Source organism: Ranitomeya imitator, unplaced genomic scaffold (assembly GCF_032444005.1).
Source record: "Ranitomeya imitator isolate aRanImi1 unplaced genomic scaffold, aRanImi1.pri SCAFFOLD_1574, whole genome shotgun sequence".
In the NCBI taxonomy this organism is placed as follows: domain Eukaryota; kingdom Metazoa; phylum Chordata; class Amphibia; order Anura; family Dendrobatidae; genus Ranitomeya; species Ranitomeya imitator.
Genome location: NW_027194250.1, coordinates 11,465 through 34,164, shown reverse-complemented (window position 1 = coordinate 34,164; position 22,700 = coordinate 11,465). Strand labels below are relative to the sequence as shown.

At 46.5% G+C, this 22,700-nt stretch overlaps 1 protein-coding gene across 2 annotated transcripts; it reads left to right on the top strand.

Moving 5' to 3' along the window:
* The first annotated feature begins 458 nt into the window (after window positions 1-458).
* On the top strand, window positions 459-21,981 carry LOC138654945 (gastrula zinc finger protein XlCGF66.1-like). 2 transcript variants are annotated; one of them, XM_069743532.1, is made up of 4 exons: window positions 459-598; window positions 6,412-6,588; window positions 6,670-6,793; window positions 21,135-21,981. In XM_069743532.1, the coding sequence occupies exons 1-4, from the start codon at window positions 521-523 to the stop codon at window positions 21,341-21,343; spliced, it is 588 nt and encodes a 195-aa protein (XP_069599633.1). In that variant the 5' UTR covers window positions 459-520; the 3' UTR covers window positions 21,344-21,981. The 2 variants fall into 2 exon arrangements, with proteins under 2 accessions (XP_069599633.1, XP_069599632.1); XM_069743531.1 differs by having other exon boundaries at window positions 6,412-6,793.
* Window positions 21,982-22,700: the final 719 nt, after the last annotated feature.

Here is a 22,700-nt window from a genome sequence, read left to right as displayed (position 1 = left end):
TAAAGTAGACATGTGGGTAATGTTATTTATTAACTATTTTGTGTCACATAACTCTCTCGTTTAACAGAATAAAAATTCAAAATTTGAAAATTGCAAAATTTTCAAAATTGTAGCCAAATTTCCATTTTTTTCACGAATAAACGCAAAAATTATCGACCTAAATTTACCACTAACATGAAGCCCAATATGTCACAAAAAACAATCTCAGAACTGCTAGGATTCGTTGAAGCGTTCCTGAGTTATTACCTCATAAAGGGACAGTGGTCAGAATTATAAAAGACGGCCAGGTCATTAAGGTCAAAATAGGCTGGGTCATGAAGGGGTAAAGAAAGAAAAGAAATTGCCAAATAAGAAACCAACTTCAGCATCGGATTATCTCCAGTAATTGTAATTTTTCCATAAGATTTTCGGTATGTTTTTATATTGGTTCATCTTTTTTTCTACTCAGGGTCTTGCACTGAATAATCCTGTCCGTTAGTTCTTTTAATGTCAAATAATTTTACTGGTTCACCCACCAAGGATGGATAGAGAGAAGAAGAAGATGGAGGAGAGGATAATAAACCTCACCCTGGAGATAATCTTCCATCTTACTGGAGAGGTGAGAGGCTCTGGTGTCATCACATGACCTCATTATCTATGGGAATAACAGGATATGACCGGAGAGGTGAGAGGTTCTGATGTCATCGCATGACCTCATTATCTATGGGAATAACAGGATATGACCGGAGAGGAGAGAGGCTCTGATGTCATCACATGACCTCATTATCTATGGGAATAACGGGATATGACCGGAGAGGTGAGAGGCTCTGATGTCATCACATGACCTCATTATCTATGGGAATAACGGGATATGACCGGAGAGGTGAGAGGTTCTGATGTCATCACATGACCTCATTATCTATGGGAATAACGGGATATGACCGGAGAGATGAGAGGCTCTGATGTCATCACATGACCTCATTATCTATGGGAATAACGGGATATGACCGGAGAGGTGAGAGGCTCTGATGTCATCACATGACCTCATTATCTATGGGAATAACGGGATATGACCGGAGAGGTGAGAGGTTCTGATGTCATCACATGACCTCATTATCTATGGGAATAACGGGATATGACCGGAGAGGTGAGAGGCTCTGATGTCATCACATGACCTCATTATCTATGGGAATAACGGGATATGACCGGAGAGGTGAGAGGCTCTGATATCATCACATGAGCTCATTATCTACGGGAATAACGGGATATGACCGGAGAGGTGAGAGGCTCTGATATCATCACATGAGCTCATTATCTACGGGAATAACGGGATATGACCGGAGAGGTGAGATGCTCTGATGTCATCACATGACCTCATTATCTATGGGAATAACGGGATATGACCGGAGAGGTGAGAGGCTCTGATATCATCACATGAGCTCATTATCTACGGGAATAACAGGGGATATGACCGGAGAGGTGAAAGGTTCTGATGTCATCACATGACCTCATTATCTATGGGAATAACAGGATATGACCGGAGAGGAGAGAGGTTCTGATGTCATCACATGACCTCATTATCTATGGGAATAACGGGATATGACCGGAGAGGTGAGAGGCTCTGATGTCATCACATTATTATTATTATTATTATTATACATTTTTATAGCGCCATTTATTCCATGGCGCTTTACATGTGAATACGGGGCAAATATAGACAAATACATTAAACATGAGCAGATAACAAGGCACACGAGTACATAAGGAGGGAGGACCCTGCCCGCGAGGGCTCACAGTCTGCAGGGGGTGGGTGAGGATACACTAGGAGAGGGAAGAGCTGGCTGTGCGGCTGTTCAGTAGGTTGAGGATCACTGCAGGCTGTAGGCTTGTCGGAAGAGATGAGTCTTCAGGTTCTTTTTGAAGGTTTCTATGGTAGGCGCAAGTCTGATGTGTTGGGGTAGAGAGTTCCAGAGTATGGGGGAAGCACGGGAGAAGTCTTGGATGCGGTTATGGGAAGAAGAGATGAGAGGGGAGTAGAGAAGGAGGTCTTGGGAGGATCGGAGGTCGCGTGTAGGTAGGTACCGGGAGACCATGTCACAGATGTATGGAGGAGACAGGTTGTGGATGGCTTTGTATGTCAGTGTGAGGGTTTTGAACTGGAGTCTCTGGGCGATAGGAAGCCAGTGAAGGGCTTGACACAGGGGAGAGGCTGGGGAATAGCGGGGGGACAGGTGGATTAGTCGGGCAGCAGAGTGTAGGATGGATTGGAGTGGTGCCAGAGTGCTAGAGGGGAGTCCAGAGAGTAGGAGGTTGCAGTAGTCGAGGCGGGAGATGATAAGGGCATGCACTAGCGTTTTTGCAGTGTTGCGGTCAAGGAAAGCACGGATCCGGGAAATATTTTTGAGTTTGAGACGACAGGAGGAGGCAAGGGCTTGGATATGTGGCTTGAAAGAGAGGGCAGAGTCGAGGATCACCCCGAGGCACCGGGCGTGTGGGACTGGGGATAGTGAGCAGCCATTGACATTGATGGATAGGTCTGGTGGAGGGGTAGAGTGAGATGGGGGAAAGATGATGAATTCTGTTTTGTCCATGTTCAGTTGTAGAAAGCGAGCAGAAAAGAAGGCTGAAATGGCAGACAGACAGTGCGGGATTTTGGTAAGCAAGGAGGAGAGGTCATGTCCGGAGAGGTAGATCTGCGTGTCGTCAGCGTAGAGATGGTACTGCATACCGTGGGATTCTATGAGCTGTCCCAGGCCGAAAGTGTAGATGGAGAAGAGTAGGGGTCCTAGAACAGAGCCTTGAGGAACACCGACTGACAAGGGGCGAAGTGAGGAGGTGGTGTGGGGGAGGGAGACACTGAATGTTCGGTCTGTCAGATATGACGAGATCCAGGAAAGGGCCAAGTCTGTGATGCCAAGGGATGAGAGGATTTGTAGCAAAAGGGAGTGGTCTACAGTGTCAAAGGCAGAAGACAAGTCCAGGAGAAGGAGGACAGAGTAGTGTCGCTTGCTCCTGGCAGTTAGTAGGTCATTGGTGACTTTAGTTAGGGCAGTTTCAGTTGAGTGATGGGAACGGAAGCCTGATTGTAACCGATCAAAGAGGGAGCAGGAGGAGAAGTGGGAGGACAGTTCAAGATGGACGTGTTGCTCCAGCAATTTGGAGGCATAAGGGAGAAGAGATATTGGGCGATAGCTAGACACAGAGGATGGGTCGAGGGAGGGCTTTTTGAGGATGGGTGTGATCTTGGCATGCTTGAAGGATGAGGGAAAGACACCTGTTGTGAGTGAGAGGTTGAAGAGGTGTGTTAGGGTTGGGATGAAGACCGTGGAAAGGTTAGGGATGAGGTGGGATGGGAGCGGGTCAAGCGTGCAGGTGGTGAGGTGTGATCTTGACAGGAGGGTGGAGAGCTGATCTTCTGTCATGGTGGAGAAGCTGGTTTTGGAGGAGCAGGGTTGAGCAGCTAAGAGGGGCAGTGGGAGCTGTGGGCCAAAGCTTTCTCTGATCGTGTCGATCTTCTGTTTAAAGAAAGAGGCGAAGTCATCAGCAGAAATGAGGGGGGAGGGAGGAGGTGCGGGGGGACGGAGTAGAGAATTGAAAGTGTTGAAAAGCTGTTTAGGGTTGTGGGACAGGGAGGATATGAGGGATGAGAAGTAAGTTTGTTTTGCGGCAGTGAGCGCAGACTTGAAGCTGGCGAGGGACTGCTTGTATGCAGTGAAGTGGTCGGCAGAGTGGGATCGCTTCCATCTCCGCTCAGCAATCCTGGAAGCCCGTCTCAATTCTTTGGTCAGGCTGGTCAGCCAGGGCTGCCTGTTAATTGTACGAGTTTTACTATGCATGAGTGGGGTGGCCGAATCGAGTGTTGTTGTTATTGTGGTGTTATAAAAAGTGGCAGCAGCATCTGTGTCATGAAGGGAGGCTATGTCTGTGAGAGGGAGAAGGGACTCAGAGAGTGATTGTAAGTTGAGATGTTTGAGATTTCTGCGAGGGTGAGTGAGTTTGTGGAGTGGGGGTTGCACACTAGGAGAGGAGAGGGACGAGAATGTCAGTAGGTTGTGGTCAGACAGGGGGAGGGGTGTGTTAGTGAGGTTAGTAAGGGAGCAGAGGCGGGTGAAGATGAGGTCCAGCGTGTGGCCATCTTTGTGAGTGGCCTCAGAGGACCATTGAGTGAGGCCAAAGGAGGCAGTCAGTGATAAAAGTTTAGAGGTAGCTGAGGTGAAAGTGTCAATGGGGACATTGAAATCACCCATGATGATAGTGGGGATGTCAACAGAGAGGAAATGAAGTAGCCAGGTGGTGAAGTGGTCGAGAAAGGTGGAGATGGCTAGTTCTGGGGGGCGGTAGATGACAGCCAGCTGGAGGTTGGAGGGGGAATAGATGCGGACAGAGTGCACCTCAAACGAGGGAAGAGTAGCGGAGGGTGGTAGCGGGATTGGAGTAAAGGAGCAGGTGTCGGACAGGAGCAAGCCAACTCCTCCACCGCGTTTGTTGCTGGGGCGAGGGGTGTGAGAGAGGTGGAATCCGCCATAGGAGAGCGCAGCTGGAGAGGCCGAGTCAGAGGGGGTGAGCCAGGTTTCAGTGAGGCCGAGGAAGGAGAGTTTGTTGGTGATGAAGAGGTCATGGATAAATGGCAGTTTGTTGCAGATGGAGCGTGCGTTCCATAGTGCTCCAAGTAGGGGGAGCGGGGGAGTGGGGGCTGGATGAATGGGTATGAGGTTGTCGTGGTTGGGAAACCGTGCGGAGGATCGTGGCAGGGGGTTAGAAACGAGTGTGGGGATGAATTGGGGAGGGCCGGGATATGTCACCAGCAATGAGGAGTAACAGACAGATCATTAGAAGGTGGGAGCAGGATAGGACATGATTGGCCGTGTGTGTCTGGATAAAAAGGATTGTATGTGGAGGAACAGTTCTGAGGGGAAGGTGAGATGGCTGGGGAGTATGGAGGAAGAAATGACTAGTTCCTTACTAGGAGGAGGGATTGCAGGAGATTGTAAGAAGGAAAGTAGTATGGGGGTGAAAGAGAAAAGAAACCGAAACATTGTAGTGGTTGGTGTTCTGTTACCTTCCAGTCAATTCCAGTCCAATTCAGTCTAATTCAGAATCATAATTAAAAAGATGTAATTTAAAAGATGATTTGCAGCAGACTGAGTCTATAGCAGACTCCTGCATGTGAATATATCCCCAGTTAAGGGCAATCAGGTGTGAATGAGGGGGTGGCTGGGTATGGGAGACCAGATGTAGAGAGTTAAGCAAAGGTCATAAAGTGAGGGAGGGGTAAGACTGACCACTCAAAGAGATGCCAGGATCACACAATGGGATACATGAAAACAGGTCATGGAAACAAGCTCATAGGTAAGAAAGCATACTAAAAGGATTATATGTGCTGCACCAAGACACTCAGGTCCAGGGGAAGCATAGAAAAGTCAGTGCAATATACAGAGACATTCAGAAGCCAGGGAGAGCTGGGTAAAGTCAGTGCATACCATGGAAAATCAATGCAGTATACAGAGATATTCTGGAGCCAGGGAGAGCTGGGTAAAGTCAGTGCATACCATGGAAAATCAATGCAGTATACAGAGATATTCTGGAGCCAGGGAGAGCTGGGTAAAGTCAGTGCATACCATGGAAAATCAATGCAGTATACAGAGATATTCTGGAGCCAGGGAGAGCTGGGTAAAGTCAGTGCATACCATGGAAAATCAATGCAGTATACAGAGATATTCTGGAGCCAGGGAGAGCTGGGTAAAGTCAGTGCATACCATGGAAAATCAATGCAGTATACAGAGATATTCTGGAGCCAGGGAGAGCTGGGTAAAGTCAGTGCATACCTGTGGGAAGAGGAGAACAGCTCGATTAGATGGTGCAGATGATGATAATATTGTAGTAGTGATGAGTAGCCAAATGCATTCTAGAATTCAGTCTAATTCAGAATCATAATTAAAAAGATGTAATTTAAAAGATGGAAGTTAAAAGATGATTTTCAGCAGACTGAGTCTATCACATGACCTCATTATCTACGGGAATAACAGGGGATATGACCGGAGAGGTGAGAGGTTCTGATGTCATCACATGACCTCATTATCTATGGGAATAACAGGATATGACCGGAGAGGAGAGAGGCTCTGATGTCATCACATGACCTCATTATTTATGGGAATAACAGGGGATATGACTGGAGAGGTGAGAGGCTCTGATGTCATCACATGACCTCATTATCTATGGGAATAACAGGGGATGTGACCGGAGAGGTGAGAGGTTCTGATGTCATCACATGACCTCATTATCTATGGGAATAACAGGATATGACCGGAGAGGAGAGAGGCTCTGATGTCATCACATGACCTCTTTATCTATGGGAATAACAGGGGATATGACCGGAGAGGTGATGGACTCTGGAGATGTCTGTAGTGATATTATTAATGTCTCCACACTCAGGATTACATAGTAGTGAAGATCTCTAGTGATCGCTGTCAGGCCCCTGTGTCTGAAGGACGGGGAGGAACCCTGAGCCCAATCCTGGAGCCTCCACCTCACTCCCAGATACATGAGGAGATCAATGACCAGAAGATCCTAGAACTCGCCAACAAGATGATTGAGCTGCTGACTGGAGAGGTGACGCTGCTGGGAATGCTGGGACATTATACAGGACAGCACTGGAGGATTCTGGGTGATGACGGTATCATTGTGTGTCAGGTTCCTATAAGGTGTCAGGACGTCACCGTCTATTTCTCCATGGAGGAATGGGAGTATCTAGAAGGACCCAAGGATCGGTACCAGGAGGTGATGATGGAGGAGCACCGGCCCCGCACATCACCAGGTAATAGTCAGGACTAAATACACACGGCCTATAATTCTCTGTATGTAATAACGATGTCAGTCCCGTCTGTGTCTCCTCAGTTCTCTCCAGTAAAAGGACAACCCCAGGGACTTCTCCGATCATCGGGGACTTTTACAATATTTGTTTTGCAGATTTTGGATCCGGAAAAAGATCTGAACAATATTAATGGTCCAAAGAGAAATGTGTGGGGCAATCAGCGGTGTAAAGAGGAGACCCCTAATATGAGGGGCAATCAGCGGTGTGAAGAGGAGACCCCTAATGTGAGGGGCGATCAGCGGTGTAAAGAGGAGACCCCTAATATGAGGGGCGATCAGCGGTGTGAAGAGGAGACCCCTAATGTGAGGGGCGATCAGCGGTGTAAAGAGGAGACCCCTAATGTGAGGGGCGATCAGCGGTGTAAAGAGGAGACCCCTAATATGAGGGGCGATCAGCGGTGTGAAGAGGAGACCCCTAATGTGAAGGGCGATCAGCGGTGTAAAGAGGAGACCCCTAATGTGAAGGGCGATCAGCGGTGTAAAGAGGAGACCCCTAATATGAGGGACGATCAGCGGTGTGAAGAGGAGACCCCTAATGTGAGGGGCGATCAGCGGTGTAAAGAGGAGACCCCTAATGTGAGGGGCGATCAGCGGTGTAAAGAGGAGACCCCTAATGTGAGGGGCGATCAGCGGTGTAAAGAGGAGACCCCTAATGTGAGGGACGATCAGCGGTGTAAAGAGGAGACCCCTAATATGAGGGACGATCAGCGGTGTAAAGAGGAGACCCCTAATATGAGGGACGATCAGCGGTGTAAAGAGGAGACCCCTAATATGAGGGACGATCAGCGGTGTAAAGAGGAGACCCCTAATGTGAGGGACGATCAGCGGTGTAAAGAGGAGACCCCTAATGTGAGGGGCGATCAGCGGTGTAAAGAGGAGACCCCTAATGTGAGGGGCGATCAGCGGTGTAAAGAGGAGACCCCTAATGTGAGGGACGATCAGCGGTGTGAAGAGGAGACCCCTAATATGAGGGGCGATCAGCGGTGTAAAGAGGAGACCCCTAATATGAGGGGCGATCAGCGGTGTGAAGAGGAGACCCCTAATGTGAGGGGCGATCAGCGGTGTAAAGAGGAGACCCCTAATGTGAGGGGCGATCAGCGGTGTAAAGAGGAGACCCCTAATGTGAGGGGCGATCAGCGGTGTAAAGAGGAGACCCCTAATGTGAGGGGCGATCAGCGGTGTAAAGAGGAGACCCCTAATGTGAGGGACGATCAGCGGTGTAAAGAGGAGACCCCTAATATGAGGGGCGATCAGCGGTGTAAAGAGGAGACCCCTAATGTGAGGGACGATCAGCGGTGTAAAGAGGAGACCCCTAATGTGAGGGGCGATCAGCGGTGTAAAGAGGAGACCCCTAATATGAGGGACGATCAGCGGTGTAAAGAGGAGAACCCTAATATGAGGGGCGATCAGCGGTGTAAAGAGGAGACCCCTAATGTGAGGGACGATCAGCGGTGTAAAGAGGAGACCCCTAATGTGAGGGACGATCAGCGGTGTAAAGAGGAGACCCCTAATGTGAGGGGCGATCAGCGGTGTAAAGAGGAGACCCCTAATGTGAGGGGCGATCAGCGGTGTAAAGAGGAGACCCCTAATGTGAGGGGCGATCAGCGGTGTAAAGAGGAGACCCCTAATGTGAGGGACGATCAGCGGTGTAAAGAGGAGACCCCTAATGTGAGGGGCGATCAGCGGTGTAAAGAGGAGACCCCTAATATGAGGGACGATCAGCGGTGTAAAGAGGAGACCCCTTATATGAGGGACGATCAGCGGTGTAAAGAGGAGACCCCTTATATGAGGGGCGATCAGTGGTGTAAAGAGGAGACCCCTAATATGAGGGGCGATCAGCGGTGTAAAGAGGAGACCCCTAATGTGAGGGGCGGTCAGCGGTGTAAAGACGAGACCCCTACAGATCACCGCCCAGGTGAGTGGTGACCGCGGGATAAAAAGAGAAGTCGGATATTCTTCTCCGTCGCCAGCTCTTTAGTGTTTGTGTTCTGTTAATTTTTAGTTATATATTCAGACAAAATACAAATTAAATATGGTTGCAAAATACAGCCAGAATGTGGATGTGAAAGATACAAGAACTGTTTAACCCCTTAGTGACAGAGCCAATTTGGTACTTAATGACCGGGCCAATTTTTGCAATTCTGACCACTGTCACTTTATGAGGTTATAACTCTGGAACGCTTCAATGGATCCCGCTGATTCTGAGATTGTTTTTTCGTGACATATTGTACTTCATGTTAGTGGTAACATGTCTTCGATATTACTTGCGATTATTTATGAAAAAAACGGAAATATGGCGAACATTTTTAAAATTTTGCAATTTTCAAACTTTGTATTTTTATGCCCTTAAATCAGAGAGATATGTCACGAAAAATAGTTAATAAATAACATTTCCCACATGTCTACTTTACATCAGCACAATTTTGGAAACAAAATTTTTTTTTGTTAGGGAGTTATAAGGGTTAAAAGTTGACCAGCAATTTCTCATTTTTACAACACCATTTTTTTGTTAGGGACCACATCTCATTTGAAGTCATTTTGAGGGGTCTATATGATAGAAAATAATGAAGTGTGGCACCATTCTAAAAACTACACCCCTCAAGGTTCTCAAAACGACATTCAAGAAGTTTATTAACCCTTTACGTGCTTCACAGGAACTGAAACAATGTGGAAGGAAAAAATGAACATTTAACTTTTTTTTGCAAACATCTTAATTCAGAACCATTTTTTTTATTTTCACAAGTGTAAAAACAGAAATGTAACCATAAATTTTGTTATGCAATTTCTCCTGAATACGCCAATACCCCATATGTGGGAGTAAACCACTTTTTGGGCGCACCGCAGAACTTAGAAGTGAAGGAGCGCCGTTTGACTTTTTCAATGCAGAATTGGCTGGAATTGAGATTGGACGCCATGTTGCGTTTGCAGAGCCCCATGATGTGCCTAAACAGTGGAAACCCCCCACAAGTGACACCATTTTGGAAACTAGACCCCTTAAGGAACTTATCTAGATGTGTGGTGAGCACTTTGAACCCCCAAGTGATTCACAGAAGTTTATAACGTAGAGCCGTGAAAATAAAAAATCGCTTTTGTTTACACAAAAATGATCTTTTCGCCCACAAATTCTTATTTTCACAAGGGTAACAGGAGAAATTAGACCACAAAAGTTGTTGTGCGATTTCTCGATACCCCATATGTGAGGGTAAACCACTGTTTGGGCGCACCGCAGAGCTTGGAAGTGAAGGAGCGCCGTTTTACTTTTTCAATGTAGAATTGGCTGGAATTGAGATTGGACGCCATGTCGCGTTTGGAGAGCCCCTGATGTGCCTAAACAGTAGAAACCCCCCACAAGTGACCCCATTTTGGAAACTAGACCCCTTAAGGAACTTATCTAGATGTGTGGTGAGCACTTTGAACCCCCATGTGCTTCACAGAAGTTTATAATGTAGAGCCGTGAAAAAAAAAAATTCGCATTTTTTCTACAAAAATGATCTTTTTGCCCACAAATTTTTATTTTCACAAGGGTAACAGGAGAAATTAGACCAGAAAAGTTGTTGTGCAATTTCTCCTGAGTACGCTGATACCCAATATGTGGGGGTAAACCACTGTTTGGGCGCACCGCAGAGCTTGGAAGAGAAGGAGTGCCGTTTTACTTTTTCAATGTAGAATTGGCTGGAATTGAGATTGGACGCCATGTCGCGTTTGGAGAGCCCCTGATGTGCCTAAACAGTAGAAATCCCCCACAAGTGACCCCATTTTGGAAACTAGACCCCCCATGGAACTTATATAGATGTGTGGTGAGAACTTTGAATGCCCAAGTGCTTCACAGAAGTTTATAATGCAGAGTCATAAAAAAAATATATATATATATTTTTCCACAAAAAGGATTTTGTAGCCCCCAAGTTTTTATTTTCACAAGGGTAACAAGAGAAATTGGACCCCAGAAGTTGTTATCCAATGTATCCCGAGTATGCTGATGCCAAATATGTGGGGGTAACCCACTGTTTGGGCGCACGGCAGAGCTTAGAAGGGAGGGAGCACCATTTGACTTTTTGAGCGCAAAATTGGCTGTCGTGTTTGGAGACCCCCTGATGTACCTAAACAGTGGAAACCCCCCAATTCTAGCTCCAACCCAACTCCAACACACCCCTAACCCTAATCCCAACCCGATCCATAATCCTAATCACTAACCCTAACGATAATCCCAACCCTTACCCCAAAACAACCCTAATGTCAACCCTAACCATAACCCTAATCAAAACCCTAAATCCAACACACCCCTAATCCTAATCTCAACACTAACCTCAAACCTAACCCTAATCCCAATACACCCCTAATCACAACCCTAACCTTAACCCTAATCCCAAACCTAACCCTAATCCCAAGCGTAACCCTAATGCCAACCCTAACCCTAATACCAACCCTAATCCAAACCCTAACCCTAATCCCAACTCTAACCCTAACTTTAGCCCCAACCCTAACCCTAAAGCTACTTTCACACTTGCGTCGTTTGGCATCCGTCGCAATCCGTCATTTTGGACAAGAAACAGATCCTGCAAATGTGCCCGCAGGATGTGTTTTTTGCCCATAGACTTGTATTGCCGACGGATCGTGACGGATGGCCACACGTCGCGTCCGTAGTGCACTGGATCAGTGTTTTGGCGGACCGTCAGCACAAAAAAACATTCATTGTAACGTTTTTTTGTATGTCGCATCCGCCATTTCTGACCACACATGCGTGGCCGTAACTCCGCCCCCTCCTCCCCAGGACATAGATTGGGCAGCGGATGCGTTGAAAAACTACATCCGCTGCCCACGTTGTGCACAATTTTCACAACGTGCGTCGGTATGTCGAGCCGATGCATTGCGACGGCCCCGTACCGACGTGTGAAAGAAGCCTAACCCTAAATTTAGCGCCAACCCTAACTCTAAATTTAGCCCCAACCCTAACCCTAAATTTAGCCCTAACCCTAGCCTTAACCCTACCCCTAACCCTAGCCCTACCCCTAACCCTACCCCTAACCCTAATTTTAGCCCCAACTGCTCTTCTCCTGCCGGCCGGCAGATGGAGACAGATGGCGGGCGCACTGCACATGCGCCCGCCATTTTCTTTTGCCCAGAAGATGCCGGCGGCCAGGAGGAGCAGCAGGAGGATCCAGGGACACAGGTGAGTATGGCAGGGTCCCCGAATCCCCCTATTTCTCTGTCCTCTGATGTGCGATCACATCAGAGGACAGAGAATTACACTTAGCTTTTTTTTTTTTTTTTTTTGCGGTCGCCGGTAAACAGTTAATTACCGGCGATTGCAAAACAGGGGTCGCTAAAACCGACCCCCGATCATGCTCTTTGGGGTCTCGGCTACCCCCGGAGCCGAGACCCCAAAGATTCTCGCGGGGCCGGCGGGCGCACTGCGCATGCGCCCATTTTCAAGATGGCGGCGCCCACCGGGAGCCACGAGGAGCATCGGGAGAGATAGGTAAGTATTGGGGGGCTACCTGGGACCCCTTTTCTCTATCCTCCGATGTGCGATCACATCGTAGGATAGAGAAATTAAAAAGAGATCGCGTTTTCTTTTGCGATCGCCGGTAAACGGTTAATTACCGGCGATCGCAAATGCGGGGTGGGTTAAAAACCCCCCGAATCATGTTCTCTGGGGTCTCGGCTACCCCCGGCAGCTGAGACCCCGGAGAAAATCCGACTCTGGGGGGCGCTATTTACTTTTTCCACAGCACCGTTAATTAACGGCGCTGTGGTTTAAGTACCCTTAGCGGCCGCCGTTAAAAGGCGTATCGGCGGTCGCTAAGGGGTTAATGTCTGCTGTTGTTTTATAGCAGCATTTATCTGGGATTGAAAGAGAAATAAGAACTGTATGTAGGGGTGAAAAAACTATGGAAACAGTTGCACATTTTTCAAGAACGCCTCTTTTCCTAAAATCTGAAAGCTCCTGAGAAAAGTTGTCCAAACGATAGTGAATACATTTTGAAGTATAGACTGCTCTAATGAGCGTTAGTGGGGCCTCCTACACATGAAAAACTTACGGAAACCAAATCTTTCTGTGGAAATGGCCAAACATTTTCTATTTGGAATATTCTTTTTATGTAGGGTAAGGTAGATAATGTACCGAGAAAGGCAGTCACAGCTTGCCGAGTACATTGTTGCAAATTTGTATGCTCCTTTTTGCATTTTATTCCAGCATGAGTTTTATTAAGATAAGCGAATACGATGTCAATTTTAGATAAGAAAAGCCATTTGTTCTTTGTACATTACAATTCCACTCTTCCTCCATGCATTGTAAAGCCTCATAGTTGTCGGATAAATGATCATCTGGTCGACAGCTTCTTCTACCGAACTCAGCATACACCGAAGTGCACTAACAGCTCCTAAAGGACATCATAAATTATATGCAGGCTTGGACTGGCTCCTCCGGTGGGCCCACGTGCACGAATGGGTCACCACCCTCTTATATAAGCAGCACTTGACACTTTATAATTGAATCATTATGTACGGACACAGGCAGCATCTTATTAATTGAACAATCTACCCAGTTCATTGTTATACAAATTTGTGATTAAGGATAATGTCACATTTGCACGTAGTTGAAAAGTGGGGTTCTGGAGATGGTTCTTCGTGGGCCAGACACTGATTATGTGTCATATACAGTGCCGTACATTGTAATGTGTGTCCTGAAGCCAAGTCCAGATATGATAAATCCAGTACATACTGTATATCCACAATAACAGAATCCATGAGCCCTGTATGGGCCTTTGTAGCATTCTAGATCCTATAAAGACGTACGTTTCACCCTCTACTGGTACTAGAAGTACTTCACCATCTTATTAAATGGTGCAGGTTTTTTCCTTGCTGGCAGTGCAAGGGTCAATCTGTCAGCTCTTTAATGTTTGCCACTCCCCTCTACTATACATGATCACCTTTGGAATTGTCAGTGCTAGCTCTCACTGCCTGGTTTGGAGTTGGAGGTGTAGTTCTTGTTTGGAGATTTGTTATTGTTGCTCAGTTTTTTTTGTGTGCACATCCTCATCCTCTCCTACTTGGTTTCTCCTTCCTTTTACTCCCGTGTGTTCCACTCTGTTGTTTAATGAGTGTATTTTATAAGATTCTTATTTTCATTTATCTCTGTCCGTCTTCCCTTGTTTGTCTGGTTAGTGTTCTCCTACACACTTTGGCTTCTCACCTTCCTGGGTGGGGGAGGGAACAGATAAGGGTTGATATAGGAGCACAGCAAAGCACGTGAACCAGGTGTCTCATTCTTCAAAAGTAATCCAAGGAAACAGGGATAGTCTAGAGCTCCCCTATTTTTAGGGACCTGGTTAGCGCCCACAGTCACAAGGTATTTCGTGATATTAACACTGGCCCATAACTTTTTTGATCCATCATGGATCCGGCGGCTGCTCTGACAGGTTAAGTGCAGCCACTCAGCTTGGCAGACTTGCGCCCAGTTGTTTGGCAACCCCTAACACTTCAGGCTTAGGGCTCTCAGGCAACCCTTAGTTGAGCCCAAGATCACATTGCCAGATAGGTTCTCTAGGAGTTGGGATGTTTGTTGTTTTCAGGGAAACCTGTAAACTTTATTTTATATTACATAATCACTACTCAGGTACCGAGGAGCAATGGGTGGGGATCGCCTGGGCATTTTGTATTCCGTGTGACTCTGTCTCTTCAGACGGTTGAGGATTTTTTTTCAGGCTCTGGGTCATATATACGATGACCCCGACCTTGTTTCTCTGGCCGAATCTAAACTGTGAGCTTCCGCAGGGAGACCGGACAGTGGAGGTGTATTGCTCCGAGTCTCGTAGGTGGTCCAGTTCTGTCAAGGGCTTTCTGTGAGGGTAAAGGATGAAGGCGGCCATGTCTCTGGCTATCCAGGTGGACTGCCGTCTTCAGCAGAGACATAAACAGACACCCCAATTTTCGAGGGATCCGGGGTCAAGGGAACCTAGGGCTTACTCAACCAAAGAACCAATGCATTTGGCGGGAATGGCTTGTTTATTTGTCCCACTGCAGTTTGGCATACAGGGGAAGTGTGTTTTGTTGGTGAGAAGGATCGTTTTGTGGGTACTTGTCCTTCCATACATAACCGCAAACAGCCACGAGAAAAGTAAGGAGCCCGGGTTGTGGGTAAGTTAACAACCCAGGTGTATATATTTCCTCTGTGGTAAGGTCACAATTTTTTTACCAGCCAAGATCCATTTTGGTAAAATTAAAGTGGTTATTTAAGCCTTTCTAGACAGTGAGGCAGTGTTTTATCAGATTAATGCCAGGTTCGTCCAGGACAAGGGTCTCAAGACACATAAACTGTCTAGTCTATGCCCACAATTGCCATTGACTCTGTACCCTTGAGCCAGGGGTATTTTACTCAGGTCATTCGAATGATACATCTGCTGATAGGGGCAATGCACTCAGAATTAATCAAGTGTTATGTGCTAGATAGTTTGCCCTCTCCTGTGGCATTTGAACTACCTTGGCGTATGCTGAACAATGCTGTAGTGGACTGACAGACTCGGGAGGTGGTAAAGTGGAGCGAGTATTGTCAAGGACACTGGTTGGGCACCCGGTTAGCCAGGGTGGATACCCGGTCTCTGCCGGAATACCTGTCTGACTTCGGGGATGTGTTTTCAGAACAGGGGTGTCAAGACCTCCTTCCTCATAGTCCTTATGATTGTGCTATTAATCTTATTGATGGGGCCATTATCTAATATTCAATGGGGCTATTATATAATTTTTCTGTTCCAGAGAGGCAGGCCATAAAGGTCTACACCATGTTCCAAATTATTATGCAAATTGGATTTAAGTGTCATAAAGATTTAATTGTTTTGTTTTTCAAAGAAACTCGTGGATGGTATTGTGTCTCAGGGCTCAATGGCTCACTGAAATCAATCTTAAACACATGTGATAATTAGTTTTCCAGGTGATTCTAATTAAAGGAAAACTACTTAAAAATGATGTTCCACATTATCAAGCAGGCCACAGGTTTCAAGCAATATGAGAAATAAAAAGGATTTCTCTACTGCTGAAAAGCGTTAAATAGTGCAATGCCTTGGTCAAGGGATGAAAACATTAGATATTTCACGAAAACAGAGTGATAATTAGGGTTGAGTGAAAAGGATCGGACAAATTGAAAAATCTCCAACTTTCGGCAAAGTCGGGTTTCATGAAACCCGACCCAATCCTAATGTGGGATCGGCCACGAGGTCGGCGATCAGCGCGCCAAAGTCGTGTTTCGTATGACGTTTTCAGCACAATTTCTCAGCCAATGAAGGAGGATGCAGAGTGTGGGCAGCGTGATGACATAGGTCCTGGTCCCCACCATCTTAGAGAAGGGCATTGCAGTGATTGGCTTGCTTTCTGCGGCGACGCAGGGGCTATAAAGGGGCATGCACGCCGACCGCCATCTTACTTCTGCCGATCTTAGCATAGGGAGAGGTTGCTGCAGCTGCATCAGAAGAAGGGATATAGTTAGGGAGGGAAGATTAACCCCGAAACTGCTTGTGCTGTAGCGATTTCCACTGTCCAACACCACCTTTTCTTTGCAGGGACAGTGGAGTTTATATTTTTGTGCATCAGCTCTGTAGCTTATTAGGCTGCCTTATAAGGCTCCCTGATAGCTGCATTGCTGTTTGTACGCCGCTGTGCAAACCAACTGCTTTTTGAAAAGCAAAAATCCTGTTGCTCCTTTCTGCACAGTTATCTTGTTTATTTGACCACTCCACACTTTTGTGTGCAGCAGTCCTTTTTATTGCTGGCTGCCAAACTTGTCCTGAGCTCATTGTAGGGAGATTGAAATTGTACTACAGTCCTTGTATTTTTTGATATATCTTCCAGCCACGTTCTGCCACTAACATTGTGTAGTGAAATACACTGGGCCTGAGTTTGGGTGTATTCTCCTCCCCAAAAAAGGGAGATTTAAATTGGCACTAAGTGGATCTACGTCAGTTCTGTTTGTCGTATATCTTCCAGCCACGTTCTGCCACTTACATTGTGTAGTGAAATACACTGGGCCTGAGTTTAGGTGCAGTCTCCCCCCAAAAAAAGGGAGATTTAAATTCTCAACAAGTTTATATACACCTACCTTGTTTTATAGTACCATATAACGGTTGTTATTTTGGTTACATTTTCCCAAAAATGAGGAAGTCTGGTGGAAGAGGCCGTGGGCGGTCGTTGCCAGCTGGTAATGATGGTGGTAGTGGAAAAAGCAAAATAGCACATAAGGCTCGAGGTGTTGAGCCAGCGTCATCGTCTGGCTACACAAGGCCTCAAAGGCTCCCTTATCTGGGAGTAGGAAAACCGCTTTTAAAGCCGGAACAGCAGGAAAAAGTTTTGGCTTTCCTTGCTGACTCAGCCTCTAGCTCTTGACCCTGGTAATGTCGAGCAGTTGGGGTAGATAAACAGCACAAACCTTCCCTTTTAATAACCCCCCCCCATAACCCATGCCCTCTTACCCCTAAATAAAGACTCAAACTACATATTCTTTTGGAATAATGTCGGCCACTGCAGCCTTTTTATTTAAATACAAACAAACATAATAAATTATAACATCCAATAACTTTAAACTAGGAGGGGTCCTTGGAGCTCCCATGGATCTGGTGATCAAACACACAGCACAACGTGAACGTTACCAAAACCAAATTACTCCCAGCCGATACCGCCTGGCTCAGGAGCACCAAAACCCCAGCGGGTTCCCTGTTCACGTTACAATTCCCGGGGAACCGACCACCCCCGCCGGAACCCCCCAAGTCACCAGATCCAAAACCAGTTTTAACACAAAATAACGGGGAGCCATAAGCCAATGAATCCCCCCAACCCAATTTCCATCAACTCCAAGGACTCCCCCCAGCCACCACAACGAGGGACTTTGAAACCTTAAAGACCTGAGACCCCACCACTCCGAAACGCTATGGCCTTCTCCACACCTTCCTGCAGCCCAAGTGCCCAAAAATCAATCCCAACGGCATTCAGAAGCACACCGTCTGCCAGCCAGAACGCCCCGTCACCTTTTTCCAACTCAAAATGCCTTACGGCTACTCCACCATTCCTGGCCACAAACGCGGACACCGCTCTGTTGACCTTGATCCTGGCCTTATTAAGTTTTTCCAAGGACCGCATATTCCTCCACCGTTTTCGCGGTACAATCTCCGACCAGACCACCGATATCCCCGGATATAACCGCCACAACCGCAACAAGTCCTGCTTGATGTCCTTAATTAGTTCTCTAAATGGGCGCATACCCAAATCATTACCTCCCACGTGTAGCACCAAAATCTACGGTGACCTGTCCAAAACTACCGCAGCATTGATCTCCTTCAGCACCCTGTTCCAGGACAAACCTCTAAAACCAATCCACCGGACCACTGCTACCGACCGATCGAAACCGAGTTGTCTACCCTTCGACCGTACGTCAGCGCGCCGGGCTCCCCAATGCACATAGGAATGGCCGAAAATCCACACCAAAAACGGTAAGGAACCTAAAAATACAAACACAAAGTTCAATCCACCACCTAAAGACCGCGATTTATCAAAACGAACCTTTCCAGGACGAAAACACACACCCCCACTTAACACCTAACATAACTGCGATATCTATTCGACTTCCATCTCCCAATACGCTTGATAGCCTCCGCATCCAAACCTCCCGCAGCCGCATCCGTAGCTGCCCCAATCCGAAAGGAATGAGGAGTAAAACGCGAATCATCCAACCCCAATACATCAAGCGCTCTCTTGAAAATCATCTGAAACTGATATCTTGACAAAGCAGAACCGTCCTCATGACAAAGTAAAGATCCCTCCCTGCGAGGCCCTAGCCCCCAAAAACTTTTCAAACAACTAACTGGGCACATCAGTGAACCAACTACCGCACCCAACTCAATTTTTCTACCGCGCCCCATCTGATCCGTCTTGGATCGACGCAACCAGAACTCCACACGCCCTTCAGACAAGAGAACATCCCTTGCCAAAACTCCCCCAGCTGTATACTTATTAGGAGACACCAGTTCACTAATTCTCATTGCACCAAAATATGCCAACGAGAAAGCCAAACTGAAAAGACGTTGTTCAAACAGTGACCCACAACAGTCCCCCAAAATCTCACCCAATCGCTCCAACATCGCAAAAGATACGGGACGCCGGGAATCCAACCTACCATATTGTCTCCGGAAACCTTTTACGGCTTGCCTCACCAGGAAAGCTTTAGACAAATCACACTGCCCCCTCAATTTGAAACCAAACGCCAAAGCCGCCAGCAAGCGTGATACCTTCGCCCACGACCAACCCTCATCCAAACCACGGCTAATCCAGGACAACAAAATCCCCACCTGATCATCAGCATTACCTCCACCCGGGCAGGATGCCAAGACCCCTTCCCAAGAAGACCAAGCCATCTGATAAGCCTCCCATGTTTTGGGAGCCAACGACGACCTTATCAGATCTTCAGCATCCCCGATGCCACGAGCCAAAGGTCCGCTGGGCAATCCAAACCGATGGTTTCTGCCTCCGGAGCCAAAGACCGGAAACGCTCGAACTGGAAACGAGAAAGAGAATCAACTAACGACCAACCACTAGATTGGGCACGGGGAATCACCTCACGGAGTCATTTCCATGTGGTGGTTGCAATATTTGCCCCTACATGGTTGCAGCTGATAATGTTACCCTCCCAATGTTTCCAGGCACTTTAAACCTTATTCAAACTGTCGCTCGAGGAATCTACTATATTGTCTAATTCTGTCTGTTTGTAATGGAAATCCCGCGTCCCTGATTGGTCGCGCCAGCCGCACACGATCAATCAGCGACAGGCGCAGTCATAGTGTGTCAGTCACAGTGTGATGTAGTTCAGTCACGTTTACTGGACAAGTTCCATCAGTCACAGTGCCATGCAGTTCACTCACGTTTACTGAACAAGTTCTGTAAGTCAAAGTGCCACATAGTTCACTCACGTTTACTGAACAAGTTCTGTCAGTCACAGTGCAATGCAGTTCAGTCACGTTTACTGAACAAGTCCTGTCTGTCACAGTGCCACATAGTTCAGTCACGTTTACTGAACAAGTTCTGTAAGTCACAGTGCCACATAGTTCACTCACGTTTACTGAACAAGTTCTGCCAGTCACAGTGCCACATAGTTCAGTCACGTTTACTGAACAAGTTCTGTCAGTCACAGTGCCACGCAGTTCAGTCACGTTTACTGAACAAGTTCTGTTAGTCACAGTGCCATGCAGTTCAGTCACGTTTACTGAACAAGTCCTGTCTGTCACAGTGCCACATAGTTCACTCACGTTTACTGAACAAGTTCTGCCAGTCACAGTGCCACATAGTTCAGTCACGTTTACTGAACAAGTTCTGTAAGTCACAGTGCCACCCAGTTCAGTCACGTTTACTGAACAAGTTCTGTCAGTCACAGTGCCACGTAGTTCAGTCACGTTTACTGAACAAGTTCTGTCAGTCACAGTGCCACGTAGTTCAGTCACGTTTACTGAACAAGTTCTGTCAGTCAGAGTGCCACGCAGTTCAGTCACGTTTACTGAACAAGTTCTGTCAGTCACAGTGCCATGCAGTTCAGTCACGTTTACTGAATAAGTTCTGTCAGTCACAGTGCCACGTGGTTCAGTCACGTTTACTGAACAAGTTCTGTCAGTCACAGTGCCACGCAGTTCAGTCACGTTTACTGAAGAAGTTCTGTCAGTCACAGTGCCATGCAGTTCACTCACGTTTACTGAACAAGTTCTGTGAGTCACAGAGCCACGTAGTTCAGTCACGTTTACTGAACAAGTCCTGTCTGTCACAGTGCCACGCAGTTCAGTCACGTTTACTGAACAAGTTCTGTCAGTCACAGTGCCACATAGTTTAGTCACGTTTACTGAACAAGTTCTGTCCACATATTTTAGAATACCCGATGCGTTAGGATCAGGCCACCATCTAGTGTGATATATATTCTTATCTGTCAATGCCCAAAGATATACAGTATGTGGGACAAAGTAGCCAAGAAATCAAACGCAGAATTCAGCAGCACATTTCCAATATAGAACACCATGGGAGTAGACATCACAAAATACGTGTAATGATGGTGGACCAGGTTATTGGCAACATTCGGGGTGGGAATCCAACTAAGGACCTCCTTCGCCGGGAGTCCCGTTGGATTTTCAATTTAAAGAGCATGTCCCCTGGAGGTCTAAAGGAGGAATTCTCGTTTTCTGGGTTCTATGGTTAAAATACACACCATAATTATATGTCTTTTTGTTTAGTTATATGGCTCATCTCTATTCTATTTCTATTTTTTTTAGATATACCCTGGACCAGTAGACATTGGTATTCGTTGTTCTGTGATGGAAGCACATTCACTTTCCCTGGAGAGGATTTACATCTTACTCTCACCTTGGTGCTTGCTTGGAGTATTATGGCTATTTTCATCAGAGAATTAGGCTGGGTTCACATTGCGTTATGGGCGCCCGTTATACGGACTACGTTACACCGCGGCATAAACACGGTGTAACGTAGTCCGTTAAGGCCGCCATTAATTCCTATGTGGGATGCATCGCACAATGGGCGTGCGCTAGGGATGTGCCGTCATTGAGTGACGGACCCTGAGACGCGGGCTGCAGCGTTTCCTAGTCCGTCACTGCTAGCGCAGATAGAGCTAGCAGATGCTCTATCTGCGCTAGCGTGCTGCCATACCGGCACTTGCATCAGCAGCCCGTTAACGTATGTGTTGAACGGGCTGCTGTAAACGCAATGTGAACCCGGCCTTATTTTCTAGTCATCAGATCTCTTTCCTGAAGCGTCTATTCACAGTACCATATCTTCATTTATGTTTTTTTGAGTTTTCCTTTATTCTAATTGTTCAGCTGGGTCCGACACTTATCTAACAAGTGTTTGTTTCCTATATTCTGGATCATTAATCGTGGATGATTGGCAGTTCAGTACGACTTGAGACTTATGTATATGTACCATGTATTGTCATGGGCCAGCCTCCTCGATTTGTTTCAGATTTTTTTCCCTGCATTTTGACCTTTTTCATCTATTTATAAAGTCATGTTTAGTCTCGGGCAGTTTGTTGAAGGAGACTTTCGGGTTTCTTTTTTGTATTTTTGTATTTTGCCTAATGGTTCAATAAAGATTCAGTATGCATTATACAGTGTGATAGTTATTAAATATTCTCATGTGGTTCTGTGTTATCTTACTCTATTACATCATCTATCTCTTTATTATTATTTTATTATTATTTTTTTATATTTATTTTCATTAACTTTATTATATACAGTACAGACCAAAAGTTTGGACACACCTTATCATTTAAAGATTTTTCTGTATTTTCTTGACTCTGAAAACTGTAAATTCACACTGAAGGCATCAAAGCTATGAATTAACACATGTGGAATTATATACTTAACAAAAAAGTGTGAAACAACTGAAATGATGTCTTAATTCTAGGTTCTTCAAAGTAGCCACCTTTTGCTTTGATGACTGCTTTGCACACACTTGGCATTCTCTTGATGAGCTTCAAGAGGTAGTCACCGGGAATGGTCTTCCAACAATCTTGAAGGAGTTCCCAGAGAAGCTTAGCACTTGTTGGCCCTTTTGCCTTCACTCTGCGGTCCAGCTCACTCCAAACCACTGTAGAGGCCAGGTCATCTGGCGTAGCACCCTATCACTCTCCTTCTTGGTCAAATAGCCCTTACACATCCTGGAGGTGTGTTTGGGGTCATTGTCCTGTTGAAAAATAAATGATGGTCCATCTAAACGCAAACCGGATGGAATAGCATGCTGCTGCAAGATGCTGTGGTAGCCATGCTGGTTCAGTATGCCTTCAATTTTAAATAAATCCCCAACAGTGTCACCAGCAAAGCACC